Genomic DNA, 16,126 nt, shown 5'->3' on the forward strand with positions numbered 1-16,126 from the left:
CGAACGGAGGGACTGGTCCTGAAGACAGCTCTGTTCCTGTCAGCCAATTCAGTTCACTTCAGCCCATGAAAAAAAAAATAAACAAAACCCTTACTTATTGACCCTAATCACGTATCATGGCACTGAATCAGAAACACTACATTTTTTCCCAGGCTTTACCTTTCAAAGTCTTTCTACTGAAATAAAGAATTGAATTGAAAAAATTGAATTGGTGACTACAAAGAGCTCAAAGAAAAAAAATTCTCCAGATGAGCTGTTGAGAACTGGTCCCCAAATGTGATAGAAAAGTTACTTACTACCGGTAGCAGTGATGATGTGTGATGTACATGTGTAAATAGTCTGAAGCCTGTTCCTGAAAATCACTATACTGGGAATCACAGAAATCTTTTTTAAAATAGAAAAAAAAGTAGAATTACCAACTATAGAGAAAGCCAATCAAAGAATTCTTTTTTAAAATAGAACAGAAAGTAGAATTAGAAACTACACACGTATAGAGCAAGGCAGTTACAGAATTATTTTCTAGAAGTAAAATTGAACAGAAAGTAGAATTACAAACTACATGTATATCTAGCAAGCAGGCCAGAGAACCAATAGCCTTATAATGAAATGATGTGGAAGGAAGGTTTTATTCTGCTGCCTTGATGATCATAATTTTTTTACTGTTTCTGCCTTTTCTGTCAGGCAACTTTTTCCTCCATAATTTTTTCTGGGTGCTTCTCTGTTCCTAGTCTTTTACAGTCTTAGCCATACAATGTACAGAACTGTGCGACTTACTCAAACCTTTTCCAAGCCCAATTTTCTCTGTTTTGAATGATTATAGAAGTTGACAATAAAGTTGATTGAACAAAACGTTATGTCTAACTTGCATCTCTTAAGAGTGTTTGCACAGTTGCCCTAAGCAAAACAATTTCTATATCAGTCCATTATTTGACAATGAAACTAGCTATTTGCTTAGAATTCGAAATGGTCCTGTCCATATGTTGCCTAATAAATTGTCATTCAATTTGCAAGCTCATAACATCTAACGTCATACATCAGTCATTGACTTGGTAGCCTCAGTGAAAGATAAATTAGGTACAATATTACACGTTTAATTTTTTACACTAACATTTTCTTACTATTATACACAATCATACAGAGGCAAGGAAAATATCATGGTTAGACTTAGAGATATCTTAACCATTTTCCTGCCAAGACAGCCTTTTGGCACCAAATTTGCACTGATTACAGGTAGGCAGCAGGTAGATGGTTAACTGCTGAATTTTTCCTTTTTTTTTTGGCCTACAAAAAATCAGAGACTTAGTTTCAACTAGCAAAATTTTTCACAATATAATTTGACTAGGTAGCAGGGAGAAGGTTAACTGCTGAATTTTTTGTGTTTTCGGTCTACAAAAATCAGAGACTGGATCGTGTTAGCCAGTCGAAGTCCTGCTGTTTGCGTGTGGACGTCGGTTCGATCATCACATTGATCAGCGAGGCGCGATCGTCCGACGTTGCAGTCCTCAGGGCACTTCGCAACTCCTCGTGGGTCGCTACAAAGTAGCCTTTTCCGCCAAATGCAGTCAGCACCTGCAGGGAAGGGGTGGGGCTTGTTACCATGGTTACATGTGCAAAGTCCCGACCATCACACTTTTGTAAGCTAAGATACCACTATATATTGATTTGAGAGATTTGATTTATTGAAATTGCAAACAATACAATACTCTGGGCCAAAGGCATCGGGGGCTGGTGGCCCACACACAAAACAATTACAAGCACATAAACAAGACACACATTTAGACCTGAACAATATAACAAGTACATAAAATTACAGTCTAGAATCAGCATAGTTTAGAATATATCAACCTAATATCTATCAGTCCATTTACTAGTACTTGGTACAGTTCATGCGGTTCCTAGCTGCCAGAATTTACTACTGTTTTGATAAGGCATCTGCAGCTAGCCTGAGAGTCAGCCTTTTTAGCTTTTGGCTAGTAGTGGACCATGGGGAGCAGATGAAAGCAAAAAAGGCTGACACTCAGGCTAGCCCCCAGCAAAAAGTAGCCATCTCCTGACCAACATGAACCTTACATGTAAGACTTCAGCACTTTTCTCTCAACTATTAATTTTTCACAGAATATCATTTGACTAGTTATCACTTTAGTTATCAAGATGTACAAAAAAAAGCACTTGATTTTTACCTGTTCATATCGAGCGTTGGGCAGTAGAGATGTAGGAGGGCTGACCAGTGTAAGCTGTGTGCCTGCCTGTTCCATGTGTCCCCATGTTTCCTGGTCCAAACCTTGGTAGATCCCGTTGTTATTCACCACGATGAACAGGATTGGCAGTTGGTACCTGTGGGAGGGGGGGGGGCATAGTTGGAGTTAACCTTTTCATGCTGTAGTAGCCTTTTGCCACCAAATTTGTATTGGCTACAGGGTAAGGCAGCAGGGAGAAGGTTAACAATCACCATGGATTCAGCACTAGGGACAGGGGCATGAGCCTTCAGCCTGCTTAGGCGGCCGTTTGGCACCAAACCTGTATTGGTTATAGAGTAAGGCAGCAGGGAGAAGTTTAAAAGCATAGGATGCTTCGATCCATGTTGATATTGTCATCTCCATTCATTTTCCTAGTTCTCAAACATTTTTAGCAAGAAAAAATCAGCTACAGGACAACTTGAAGGTAAAAACAGAAGGTTGGGAAGGTACAGACTTTCCCCTCAGACTCTGACCCTTAGACTTAGTTTGGCATAATCTTTTAAAATCTAAATAACCAACAAATTAAACTGCTGTAGCTTTATACAAACTCTACAAACTTAAGATTAGTACTAAGTCTAGTAAATTTAATTGCATACCTAGTTACAGATATACAAAAAAAAAACACCTGCACACAGTTTCCACCTCCATCCCAGAGAAGCCAAACGCACTGTCACCCTCCACACAGACAACCTTTGTTCCTGGAAGATGATCACGCGCGTAAAGAGCCGCCGCGATGGCGAAACCGAGTCCCACGCCCATCGTCCCGAACGTCCCGGCGTCCAGCCGTCGTCGTGGCAACCGATTGGGCAGCATGGTCCGCCCGATGTCCATGGTGTTGGCGCCCTCGCTCACGATGATGGCGTCTTGGGGGATGGCCTCGATCACGTGCTGGAAAATTTATCAAAAAAATAGGTTTTCGTTTACGCCAAAAAACAGTTACTCAAGCAATTAGATGTGATTTTGGAAATGGTCAGACGTTTCGGGTAGCATCCACTACCTTTCGTCGGTGAGGTTTTAATCTATCCTACTGGAAATTTGATCTCCAAGATGTTGTTTGAATGGCAAAGTCATAACCAACTGGTAAAACATTATCAAATTGATTGTTAGGTTGGATAGTGTTCTGGGTGAGAAAGATGTGCTTGGAGATCACTGAAAATGCTATAATTGTACAGTCTTTGGATGTTTCATATACACATGGACATGTTCCTCAGTCTTTTGTCAGCTACAATGAACCATTAGTGTGTCAGCCTTTTAAATTTATAAATGCTAGGGACACCTAAATTCAAACCCACAACCTTTTGGTTCAAAGTTTGAGTCACTTCAACACTGGACCACCAAGCTTGAGCGTGAACCAAAAAATGTAATGTAGCATTCTTTCCTGAAACCCTTTCCCATTCAGAACATGCAAGTAGGGTGAGGGTACAGCAACCAAGATTCGAACCCACAACCTTTTGGTTCGTAGTTTGAGTCACTTCGAAACTGGACCACCAGACTTGAATTTTAACCACAAATGTAGTATTCCTTCCTAAAACCCTTTCCTATCCAGAACATGCAAGTTGGGTGAGCCTTAACAGCAGGCTTCGAACCCACAACCTTTTGGTTCCTAGGCAGGGTCACTTCAAGCCTGGACTGCCAAACTTGAACTTGAACCACACACCTGGAAGACAGAGTAGTAGTTCATGGGAAGTGTCCTGTTGTCGGCCATCTTCTGTGTGACCTTCCTGTTCACCTCGGCCTTCTGTTTCAGGTTTACCCACCAGGGCTTCTCAGCAGCAAACCTCCAGCCTCTGTAAATAACAACAACAACAACAATAAACAACAACAGTTACCATGGTGACAGACGTCTGTTTCAGGTTCACCCACCAGGGCTTCTCAGCAGCAAACCTCCAGCCTCTGTAAATAACAACAACAACAAACAGTTACCATGGTGACAGACGTCTGTTTCAGGTTCACCCACCAGGGTTTCTCAGCAGCAAACCTCCAGCCTCTGTAAATAACAACAACAACAACAAACAGTTACCATGGTGACAGACGTCTGCAACAACAACAACAACAAACAGTTACCATGGTGACAGACGTCTGTTTCAGGTTCACCCACCAGGGCTTCTCAGCAGCAAACCTCCAGCCTCTAAAGACAACAATTTACAGAAAGAATTAATCTCCAAGCAGATCTTACGGTGGCAAGACTGTATTAAATTGGCCAGAGGACTATCAGCCATCTAGTAGACACTCCTCTGGCCAATTGGATACTGCCTTACTACCATAGGATCTGCTGGGAGATGAGAAAAGGATGATTGAGAACTTTGAGCATTTGTCTTGAGTCTCAAATTTCTTGTGATAAGTGACTCCCCACCCATTGTACATATTGATATCATTCACTTTTCGTATCAATGAAAGCTACTCCAGAACCATTCACCAACACATATCTAACATCATGGCAAAGTTAAATCTGAATACAACAGTGTCTCTATCAGATACATGTTAATCTGTGGAGTCCTTACCTGTGGTGTTCATCCATTGCTTGGTTCAGCTGTTTCACCACACAGTCCACGTCCCCAACTAAAGCCACTTCAGCTGGCCGAGGGTTACCCATCTCCTCTGCACACACATCAACCTGAGGATAAGATAGCAAATAGAAAGGTAACATTTCCTTTTTTGCACACTAGTAATGCTTACCTTCACATGGTCTAGCCTATCAAGCTACAATGTACCGGTACTTCTCACTTTATTTTTACACATTTATCTAGGTGACCTCCCCTTCCATCTCTGTCCTGCAACTTGCTACATAATGTTATGATTATCAGAAATCCAAAGTGTCTGCTACAGCACCAGTTACCATGGTGGCAGCCGTCTGGTCCATGCTTGGAATGGAAGAAGAAGAAGAAGAGGAAGAAGAGGAAGAAACAGAGCAAAAACAACATGATTTTCTTCTATGAAACATAAATACATCTCATTCAATACATCTATACAACCCTAACCATAACCCTAACCATAACCCTAACCCTGACCCTATACTTCCAATCACTGCCAAAACGTAGTTGATGCTACTTGAAATGTCTAACCATTTTCCAAATCTATCCAATTATTCAAGTAACTGTTATCCAGTAGCTTTTTGACACTCTGACCCACCTGTATAGTCTTGACCGTTGCGCTGAAGCGGGGAGGGAGGCCGAAGTGCAGGATCCAGTTTAGCCTGGCTCCCAGCAGCAGGATCACATCTGCCTGCAGCAGGGCACGGGACCTGCAGGGGAGGCAGGGTTCCAGACTACACTTTCACACTCTGAGTCTTCTTACAAGGTAGAGATGGCAAAGACATATTGAATTAGTTTATAGAGATAATGGCAATGGTTTTAGTATGATCTGTGTGGTACAATCCATGCAGGTAAAACTTGTCTGGTGTATTCTAAATGCAGGTACGAAGAGAAAAGTACAGTATATCAACCCCTGTATCAATTAGCATCTACTGCAGTGGATGGTCGTCGGGGACTGCTACTACTATTCCTATCAACTACTATAACTACTACTACAATGTATTAATAATAACTACTACTACAACTACTACGGCATTACTACTACTACTTCTACCACCACTCCTTCTGCTAGTCTACTACTACTACTACTAATTACTACTACCACTACTACTTCAGAATCTACTATTACTACCACTATTTCTACTACAAGGCACCAACACTACAGCACTACATTACCTAGCAGCAGACATACAGAGCGGATGGTCATCAGGTACCACGCCCTTCCCCATGGGTGTGGGCAGGAAGGGCAGACCCGTCTTCTCCACAAACTGCCGAACGCTTCCCTCCGCACGGGAGAACGCTGCACCTGGGGTATCACGCAGCAGTTTTGGTATCATATAGCAATTTTAGTATCACATATAGCAGTTAAACAACCTGTGGTTGACAGACAGGGATAACTGATTAGAGTTAAGACTTTTGTTAAATTCTCTCACTTAGAGCTTTCAACCAGTCACTCTGGTCTTCCTCAGTAGACTGACCCAGTGTTGACATCACACTTCAAAGAAGCCACGTGACAAGCCTCACTGGGTCAGTCTAACTTTCATGATGGTATAGGAATAACTGTTACCTTTCCCGACAATCACTAGAGGTCGTTGTGCCCTTGTCAGCACTGAGGTCGCCCGAACCACTGCAGCGGGATCTGCCAACACCTTCGGCGGGGGTGGACAGCACGGCACGGTTCTCAGCTGCGACTGCGCGGCCTCCTTGTTGACCAGCTGCCCTGGGATGTCCAGGTAGCATGCACCTATCAATGAAGGATTGAGGTGTTGTTGTAAAGCTTGTTTTCCCTAGAACTATGATCGTAGAGTGGAACTCACCACCAAGTACAGTTGGAGCATCACTAGATAGCTTTAAGCAATGCTGGTAGTTAAGATGTGCAAAGGTTTAGGTGTATTAGGCTGACAACTTACAGGCCTTAACGCCTAAAGGCATCAGGGTGAGAAGGTGAGAAGGTCTTGCAGTGTTTATATGCTAATAGTAAAGGGCAGTTATGTGGGGCTGTTTGGTGTAACAGCAGAGCTTTCGGCTCAGAACCAAGAGGTCCCGGGTTCCAATCCTGCCTTGTCACCAACCTTGGGAACCTTTGGAAAGGCACTTTACACAATCTTCCTCACTTCATTCAGGTGTTAATGAAGTTAATGCCAGAATGATCATTATCATGATGGTGGGCATGAAAAAAACAAACAGTTATACCGGCAATACAGATAATATACATTTTGTACCTGGCCGCCCGTACATGCTGTTGCGCACAGCCTTCTCCACAAAGAACGGGATGTCTCGCACATCGGGAACCCTCGCGGCATACTTACAGTGGAGTCGGCTGCTCTCTACCTGCAGGTGCAGCAACAATTAAACAGGTAAAATTTTCAGCAAATGCATTAAATGTTTACCTCATGGTCTGAGTTAGCCTAACAAACTTAACTGCTCTGTTTATACTAGTACCTGATCACACACATTCATAATGTGATGACTAGCCCCTCCAACTCTGTCCTGCTACTTGCTACATAATGCATTTCATAACCTTGCCAGACCCTGACCTTTGGGTCCATTCTGCCACTTGCCACATACTGTATTCCGTAATTGGCTGACCTTGACCTTTTTCCCCATCTAACCTCTGACCTGTGGATACTCCTGGAGGCCCCCTTGCTCTTCTGGTCCATGTCACAGGCTACATACTATGTAATTTATTCCGTAACCTTGGCTGACCTTGACCTTTGCCCCTGTCTAACCTCTGACCTGTGGATACTCCTGGAAGGCACCCAATATTGCTCTCCTGTCCGTGTCCACAATTTACTCTGTAACCTTGGCTGACCTTGACCTTTGTCCCTGTCTAATCTCTAACCTGTGGGTTCTCCTGGTCCATGTCGCAGGCTACATAATTTATTCTGTAACCTTGCCCAGACTTTGACCTTTGTCCCTGACCTTTACCCAGACCTTAACCGTTGTCCTCTGACCTGTGGGTACTCCTGGAAGGCGCCCATGCTCTCCTGGTCGGTGTCGGAGGATCCACCAATCACCAGCAGTGGCCAGCAGTTCACCATGGCGTTGGCCATCCCACCAATCACGTGCAAGAGTCCCGGACCGGACACAACCAGGCACACTCCCGGCCTGCCGGTCAGGTAGCCTGGGACAGAGAACAACACAAGTGTCAGAAGAATGGGGCAGAGAACAAAAGGAGTGTCAGAAGAACAGTTTTTACATTAATCACAGTTGTCCCTCGATAAACTTAAAAATAAATTTGAAACGTTATGAATCTAGGTTAGGGGTCATCATCATTGCAGTGTAGCAGGCCAGCCTTTACCCCTGGTCAGAACATACCCCTGGTGCATACTTCCCAGGGGCACAGCTTGGCCTGTTACACTGAGGTAATATTACCAGACAATGCATTAGGTGGATCTGTGTCCATCTCAAGTTATCAAGGTCCCAGACAGTAAAATTATGTGCCGAGTGACAACTTGACAAGAGAGGATGATCTTGAGATCTTGCCCCAAACCCTAAGATAAAGAAGATCGGGACTTAAAGACTGATCTTGCCCCAACCCTTACGTTAGACACGCCCACAGTCTTACCTGACGGTTCAGAGGGATCTTGAGATCTTATCCCACACCCACAGTCTTACCTATAGCCTGAGCGGCGTAGCATGCCGACTGTTCGTTCCTCATGCCCACATAGTGTATCCCCGCCCTCTGCAGCGCGAATCCCACCTCCACTACCGGGATCCCCACGATCCCGAACGCGTACTCAACCCCCTGGGCCTTCAGAGCCGCCGCCAGGGCTGCGGCGCCGGTAACTTTACTGTCGTCTGCGTCCTCCATTTGACCTTCAAGTCTCTAAGTCTGACAGAAAAGTTGTTCTGTGTCTTTCTAAGAATGCACTAGACACGCAGGGAAAGTTGTAGAAGCTACTATGTGAGCGCCACGCAGGAATATAAATGGAGTACAACTAATGCTCGTTCGGTCACACGACGTGGACTTTGTATGTTTTGGTTTGACAGGGGTGAATGACCTCGCGGTCATCTCACTCTCGTGCCCAGGATGTGTAGCTATACACCGGAAAATGAACATCACAAAGTAAGTTTTTATTTAATTTCATACTGCCAAGTAGCAGTGATAAACATATGAGTATATTTTGCACCAGATAAGACGTTAGGTTTAGAGTTTGGATGTCCCTAGCTTTTTGAATCCTGGGAACAAGACGCAACTTGGGCGATATCATTGTATTACATAATTATCAACCTTTAAAATATCCCATTTAGAACAAAATCACAATTATTTTACAGTTTAAAACTTTAAATCATGTTTCCTTACTGACAATACAATAAAAAAGTAAAATAAGTCATGTACGAATAATATTACAATATTAACAAAATGTTGTAACTCCCCCGTCCTATAATGTACCAGTCCAGGCCGTTGCTAGGCCAGTTGCTAAGGGAAGCCTAGCTCCAACAGATATCGAGTTTCCGCCTTTTTGCTGTCAAAGTTGTCTCATGTCGTTCTTCGAAGTCGCTTTGGCAAACATGCCTGCCGCTACGGAATCCACACCTGGCACTAAAATCATTCAGGTAAGCTTCAAGAGAACGATTCTTACCTGTCTTTTGTTGTTGTTGTTGCGTTCCTTCCATATTGTTGTTGTCGTTTGTGATATCGCCCCCCTCCCCTACACTATATGTTAACGTTACCTCCAAATTATGTTTACAGTTTAACATTGTTTGTGTTTTTCTAATCTTACGATCGACTATATCATCTGTAGATTTTTCAGTTACTAGTTGTGGAGTATCTTGTCAATGATATGGTGATAAATTGAAAGAAATTCAAGAACTGCAAAAAAAAAGAAGAAGAAATAACAAAAGTTACACAAGAGGAAATTTAACGTTATTTATCTATTTTTGTCATAATTCCCGCTCTTTTCTTGCAGCCACGGAGACACAAGGGACGGGTGGTCGTCTGGTAAGCATTAAACTTTCTCAGTTTATCCTTGTTTCATTGCAATTTTGTCTTTTATAATGGTTAAAACTGTTACTTTTGACAACTTGATTCTTGAATCTCACACCAGTGTTTGCATGTTGGGGGAATAAATGTATCTCACACCAATGTTCCCATGTTGACCCCCAGGGAGGACCTGTCTGTCAATCACATGGATGCCATCGACCAGGCGACCTCCGCCGATGACCTGAGGAGGTAAGACATATCAGACCTAGGAAAAAATGTTGTGTTTCCTGTTTCCCGACCAACCCTAGAAAAACTGCAGACTGTAGAATTAGTTTTCTGTGGACCCTTGAAAGGAACAGAAATTTTTTGAGCTGATCAACCTTTTCTAGCTCCCTGATCTGACAGCTTAGTGAAATCCGTTTTAAAACACTAAGACAGAAAGTGTCCACGTGTAAGTTTTATTTTGTATAACTTGGATCAATTAAGCCACTGTGACATTCAATTCAATCAACTGCAAGCATCAGGGCAGATGCATGGTGGCTGCATACATGTCCCTCCAGGATGTTCTGTGATATTAATTGTATCAAAATAACACTTTAACTCGAATTGGTCAGGGACAGTTATTTTGCATTTCTTACTTGACTTTTTTTTTCATTCCTTGCAGTATCCTTGGGCAGATCTTTGGTATGTCTGACCACCGGGATAACCTGAAGAATGGAGTGTTAATGGACCTGTTTGTGTACACGATTCTGTACGCACGGCGGCAGAACTTCAACAAGGAACAAACTTCTGCATTCTTTTCCATTGTCAAGAGAACTCACGGAGTCTGCGTAGGTCTGTATGAGTGTGTTTATTACTATGTAGTCTTTAGTCTAATTATATAATAGTTGAGAAACCACAGATGATCTGTCAACCAGTTTTATCCACCCATCTCGGTTCTCTTGGTGTTATGCTGGTCTATTCTCCGAACATATTGTCCTATCTTTTACTTGCCTACTCTTCTTTCAAGAAAACACAAGTATTCACTCTGATTGTACGTCTTAAAATCACGTTGATATTCACTGCATAGAAGTCACATTCCATACCAACATTTCTATCAGTGACTTTGACCATTGACAGTAGGTTCCAATTAAACCTTGTTTTTTTGTTGTTTTTACAGAAACGCCGTTTGGAAATGTTCAGGAGTGTTACAACTACTTCACAGAACTCCTGCTCTGTCACGGCACCAAGGTGAGGATTCCCCCAAATCGTTGTTTGTCTAGAGTCACTGTGACATGCTTGATACGTTTTTATACGTATTTATATTTATGAAGATTTACTACATTTGTGGAAGGATTGACATAACAGGTGACTGTCACCTTTTCAAAGATGTCAAACCCGAGACCAGATTCATTCTGACTGTAAGGTTTGAACCACTCCAACAGGAAGGTCTTTTCGATAAGTGCGGTGGGTGTGGCTCTCACCAAACACGGCACCTCCATTTAATGTCCCATCCGAGGGGTGACATGTTTTGTGTTTAAACCAGCTACAGTCATCTCTCATGTTCCTAAATTCCTCCCCCAGAGACCGCCCTTCAGTGTGGACCTGTTTGACGCAGACCAAGTCAGGAACATCACAGATTACGTCGTCAACACCTACTTCAGACACTTCAAACTCTACAAATACGTCTTCACACCAAAGGTAAGGCTTTGTCCTTCAATAGTAGGTAAATGGGCTTTATTGATTTTGTACTTTAAGGATATGTTTTGAGATGAACTTTTTTGATTAGGATCGAGTAGAATTTGCTAAGATGTTGGGATAAACTAAAGAAAGAAATGTCTTGGATAGACATAACTTAATATTGATGTGTGTTCAGAAATAAAGCTGAATCTGAATCTTACAGTGACATTCTTTGGAGTTAGAATCAAGGAGGAAGTCAGTTTAAGTTGTTGTTTTTTTCTATCATGTGCTAATGTAAATAATAGCCTGGTTTGTAACACTCATGGATAATCATTGCCATTGGTTTACAGCAAAGTTTTAGCTACATGCAGAAGTCCTGATGGTGGAAAGAAGATGCCGGGGTACTCTTGTTTTACTCTTGTATTCCCAGTTTGTAGATAGATCATTCATTGACCCTGTGACAGAAAGAAACTTGACATGTTTTACTTGTGTTGTCTGTAGGTCCAGCTGGATCTAACCATGAAGTATGTCGGGATCCCAGAAACTCCTCAGCCCATGGAAGGTGGGAAAACAGTTTTGGACATTTTAGCCACTGTATTAAACACTAGAAGAAACATTCAGTGGTAACACTCAGGAACAAAAACACTATCTCTATCCCCCCACCAGAACAAAAAAGACTACAGAACTCTTTCCTTCACCAGTCAATCAGACTCTATAACCAAACTATACTAGAGTCTGGCACTAGATAATGAAGCTTCTAAATATCTGGGTTGTACACTTACTGTACTGTTTTTGTAAATTCATGATATTTGACATTTTGTATATATAATATTTGACATTTTGTAAATATCAACGCCATTCAGGCAACATTGTATGCCATGTTTGTCTGTTATGTCTGGTATGTTGATAAAGAATTGAGAAGCAAGGAGCATTTTGACAACAGTTTGATCTGTGCAGTACTGATTTTGGGCCACAGCAAGTGAATTTTAGAGCCTTTAGAGGGTGTCATCTCTAAGGTTTACTAGCTTTTGCATTACCATTGTGAGTGGATGGCACCCTGTCCTTGGTGCTGATTTGATGGTTTTGTTACATCCATTTGAAGTCAGGCATTTTTATTGGTTCCTGTTCCACCCATCTGTGCAGTACTGAGTTTACCATTGTAATTACATGTTGCCCTGTCCTTGGTGCTGATTTGATGGTTTCATTATGTTTACCTTCACAGAAGGAAAGCATATTGTTTTTGCTCTGTTTCCTCTTCTTCTTCTCCAAACAAATTCATGTAAGGTCAATGACCAGAACCAGGTGTCTATCACCATGGTAACTAGTGATGGGTTACATCATGTTGCAATTCATAGCAGGAGGGATTTAGACTCCTGTCACCATTTATCTGAATGTGTTTGTGTAATTAAATCCTCCATCCGTGTGTTTGTGATTGTAGAGGAGGAACAGAAGGAGGAGGAGCAGCCTGGTCCTGATGCTGAGGCTGCAGAGCAACAAGAGGAGCCACAGGAAGGTAACTTGGCTCACCTGGTCCTCATCTTTACTCTTAAGTCTTTCCCGGAGAGTAAGAGTGCGAACAGGTACCAGACAGGTATTCACAGACAGACAGACAGAGACAGACAGACGCACACACACAGACAGACACACACACACACACACACAGACATATACACAGAGACACACACACACACACACACACACACACACACACACACAGCTAACAGCTGTTTTGAAGTTTCCTTTACAATAAATCTTTCTCCTATATCTCCTAAAGGTTTATACTGTACATACTGTTACTGTAGTATAATGTATAAAACCAATAGTGTAGGTAGTTATTTCTTGACAATGTATATCTTTAGCACTGCAGAATATATTCCTGTTAGCATCCTGTAGCTACTTTACTCACTGTAGTCTGTTGATCTGAAGTACATATTGTAGTTTAGTGTGCAGATAGGAATTTCTTATACATCTATAGCATTGTAAAAGGTCTAACCATTCTGTTAGTATCCTACTTTACATTGTACTCACTGTAGCCTGTTGATCTGAAGTACATATTGTAGTTTAATGCACAATAGTGCAGATAGGTATTTCTTACACATGTACATCTTTTAGAATCTGATGGTCTAACTATCCTGTTAGTATCCTACTTTTAAAACTCCCTGTAGTCTGTTGATCTGAAGTTTCTCCCCTCTTGCCTCCCCTCTCCTGTCCATCAGTAGAAGTTCCTCCAACAGAGACAGAAAACCCCCCAGAGGAGACACCAGAAGGTAGCGAAGTGAATCTGTGGTGTGGTACATGGTGTGGTGTGATTGTGGTCTCTGTTGATAACACACTTAATTTTCTGTTGATGTCCTATGCTACTGTAACTCCTAAGTTTAATGCTGTTTTTGTACAACAAGGGCTTTTCACTGTGATAATCTACATGTATATAAGTGGTGTGGTGTGTCTTGTGATTGTTATTGATATCTGGAGTCCAGGCATGCTTAGGGGGTTTAATCTGGTATCCACTTCCAACAGGTGGGGGTAGCTGCCATTGCAAATTGACTAAAGCCAAAAACACCAGATTCCAGGCTTAGTGCCACACTTTTCAGTTTTCTATTCATTTTTTTCTCTATGCCAAATGCTTTCTGCCAGATTGCAGCAATTAACTAATTATGTCTGAAATAAGAATTCTGTGGCCAGATTGTGTAATATTTTTAACACCGCTGTTGCAAAACTGCTGTGGCAAAAACTGCTGCATAACATAAATCCTTGCTACTTTTACAAGCACTGAAGTACCCGCCAGATATCTTGTTCTGATCTAAACACAGTTTACATAAAAGACTGAAATCGGACAGTCAAAGATTTTGAGTCCAATTTTTAATGCCACAAATTACAGTTCACAAGGTAAATGAGACTGAAATTTTAGCTTGAAAGTTCATCTGTGTTGATAAAATCATAATCATTTTGTTTCTGTGTAATCATTTTATTTTGAAACAAGTAATTTCCAAGACAAGTATTCCATGGCTTACCCAGATTTTGCAATCCACTGCTTCTGTGACATCTGAGACTTAACTTCGTATACCCCCCCCCCTACAGTTGAGTCTCCGCGTAAGAAAGAGCTGCGAACCCTGATCCAGTCCCAGCTGGCCAGTCAGGTGAAGGAGCTGCGCATGTCTGTGGATGAACAGCTGAAGATCAACGATCAGGTCCTCATGCAGAAACTGGCGGCACTAGGGGAGGGAGACTCCAGTAAGGGCGGCAGAACTTCCAGCAGGGGTGGGAAGAGGAAGTAGTCTAAATAGTTCATTTTCATGCTTTACTTATCCCCCTTCCCGACTAAATTTTGTCCTTTGTGTGATCTGGACCTTCAAGTCAAACCTAGACTTGAAAGCTAGTGGAATCGCTACCTGAAACATCTGACCATTTCCAAAATCCTATCCAGTTGCTTAACTGTCCTTTTTGGCATATCTTGTTACCTGGATGTCTAAGACCTTCACCGACATATAGAGACTTAAACTTCCCCCCCCCCCTCCCCCTTACTGTGGATGAACAGCTGAAGATCAATGGCCAGGTCCTGATGCAGAAACTGGCGGCACTAGGGGAAGGAGACTCCAGTAAGGGCGGCAGAACTTCCAGCAGGGGTGGGAAGAGAAAGTAGAGTTCTCGGTTTGTTACAGGCACCCAATGCAATTTCAGGGAGCAAAACTGGAAATATTCTGAATAAGGCAATCTTTGTGATATTGACACATACTACTTCACATTAGCACATTTAAATCAGCATTTTTTTATACTTTGGGTATTTAAAACTGCAGAAACAAGCCCCAAGATGAGTCCTTTATTTTCTGGGTGGTTCCCTAAAATTCAGCCCAGGGCCCTTTCAGTAACCATTTTCCATCAGAATTTGGGGAAGTTTTACCACATGACGGTCAATATACATTGGGAAAGTTTGGTTTCAACTTAGTATGTAAGTAAATAGCTAGACTATTGGCTTGAAAAATCGGGTTTCCAAGCCCTAAAAACTGCATTGGATGCCTTTAACAGAAAGTTACTCTGTCTGTGAAGGTTGTGTCTGTTCCATAATAAATGTTGTCACGTCGTTCTGTGACAGTTAATGTCTGAGCAGTTATTTGTAAATATCTTTCATTTGTTTCATCAGTTTTGTGGAAAAATAACTTAGGAGGATTTTAACTGTACATTGGTTTGAACATTATTTGATCACCTTTACCTGTATGAAATGTGTTCTTTATAAATAATCATCTTCAGCACTTTTTGAAACCAAGGGCACATTTTATATTCAACTTTGAGTTTTTCTTCTTTTACCTGTAGATATCACAATGCTACTTGGAAGGTTGTAGGAAAATTGTGAAGTCTGTGTTGTATACAATTACAAGTGCGCAAAATCTAATGGTATGTGTTCCACACTGCTTTAAATTTGTGAATAAAAATCTATGATCATGAAGAAAATTATTGTACTGTGTTTAAAATTCAATACTTTTTGGTCAGCATCTGACAAAACTTTTTTTTTATTTGAGAAAGATATATTTAGTAAAAACATTATATCCAAGGGAAACATATCAGCAGTCTGCACAAGTATATATCATGTGTTTCATATAAACCACCTGTTTTCTTTGCCTTAGTGTAATTCCAGCACAGATACACCTCTAAACTCAACTCCTGTTGCTTTTGTCCCATTTGTTGATGCCCCATAGCATCTTTTTGCCCTGTCACCTCACCCAAAATGCAAACAGAGGACATTTTGCTGTGGCCATAGTATAGTGCGTTTATTACAC

At 41.8% G+C, this 16,126-nt stretch overlaps 2 protein-coding genes across 3 annotated transcripts; one reads left to right on the top strand and one right to left on the bottom strand.

Moving 5' to 3' along the window:
- Positions 1-963: 963 nt before the first annotated feature.
- LOC109468963 (2-hydroxyacyl-CoA lyase 1-like) lies at positions 964-8,776 on the bottom strand. The gene is made up of 11 exons (XM_019767339.1): positions 8,387-8,776; positions 7,723-7,892; positions 6,991-7,099; positions 6,336-6,512; positions 5,945-6,074; positions 5,367-5,478; positions 4,739-4,851; positions 3,895-4,024; positions 2,863-3,125; positions 2,181-2,334; positions 964-1,569 (listed from the first exon to the last, which is right to left on the bottom strand). The coding sequence occupies exons 1-11, from the start codon at positions 8,580-8,582 to the stop codon at positions 1,396-1,398; spliced, it is 1,728 nt and encodes a 575-aa protein (XP_019622898.1). The 5' UTR covers positions 8,583-8,776; the 3' UTR covers positions 964-1,395.
- Positions 8,777-9,169: 393 nt separating this feature from the next.
- Positions 9,170-14,629, top strand: LOC109468556 (coiled-coil domain-containing protein 189-like). 2 transcript variants are annotated; one of them, XM_019766798.1, is made up of 10 exons: positions 9,170-9,328; positions 9,682-9,713; positions 9,879-9,944; positions 10,360-10,529; positions 10,855-10,925; positions 11,259-11,375; positions 11,856-11,916; positions 12,793-12,867; positions 13,571-13,621; positions 14,433-14,629. In XM_019766798.1, exons 1-10 carry the CDS (start codon positions 9,254-9,256, stop codon positions 14,627-14,629), a joined length of 915 nt encoding a protein of 304 aa, XP_019622357.1. In that variant the 5' UTR covers positions 9,170-9,253. The 2 variants fall into 2 exon arrangements, with proteins under 2 accessions (XP_019622357.1, XP_019622358.1); XM_019766799.1 differs by having other exon boundaries at positions 13,574-13,621.
- Positions 14,630-16,126: the final 1,497 nt, after the last annotated feature.

The sequence above is a fragment of the Branchiostoma belcheri genome, unplaced genomic scaffold, assembly GCF_001625305.1.
Source record: "Branchiostoma belcheri isolate BF01 breed outbred unplaced genomic scaffold, Haploidv18h27 scaffold2, whole genome shotgun sequence".
In the NCBI taxonomy this organism is placed as follows: Eukaryota; Metazoa; Chordata; class Leptocardii; order Amphioxiformes; family Branchiostomatidae; genus Branchiostoma; species Branchiostoma belcheri.

Coding starts and splice junctions, on each gene's coding strand:
- LOC109468963 (XM_019767339.1), bottom strand. CDS start 8,582: ATGGAGGACGCAGACGACAGTAAAGTTACCGGCGCCGCAGCCCTGGCG. Junction 6,075..6,335: donor TCTAGTGATTGTCGGGAAAG/GTAACAGTTATT, acceptor GTGATACCCCAG/GTGCAGCGTTCTCCCGTGCG. Junction 1,570..2,180: donor CCAACGCTCGATATGAACAG/GTAAAAATCAAG, acceptor CCTTCCCTGCAG/GTGCTGACTGCATTTGGCGG.
- LOC109468556 (XM_019766798.1), top strand. CDS start 9,254: ATGTCGTTCTTCGAAGTCGCTTTGGCAAACATGCCTGCCGCTACGGAA. Junction 9,945..10,359: donor TCCGCCGATGACCTGAGGAG/GTAAGACATATC, acceptor CATTCCTTGCAG/TATCCTTGGGCAGATCTTTG. Junction 10,530..10,854: donor AACTCACGGAGTCTGCGTAG/GTCTGTATGAGT, acceptor TTGTTTTTACAG/AAACGCCGTTTGGAAATGTT.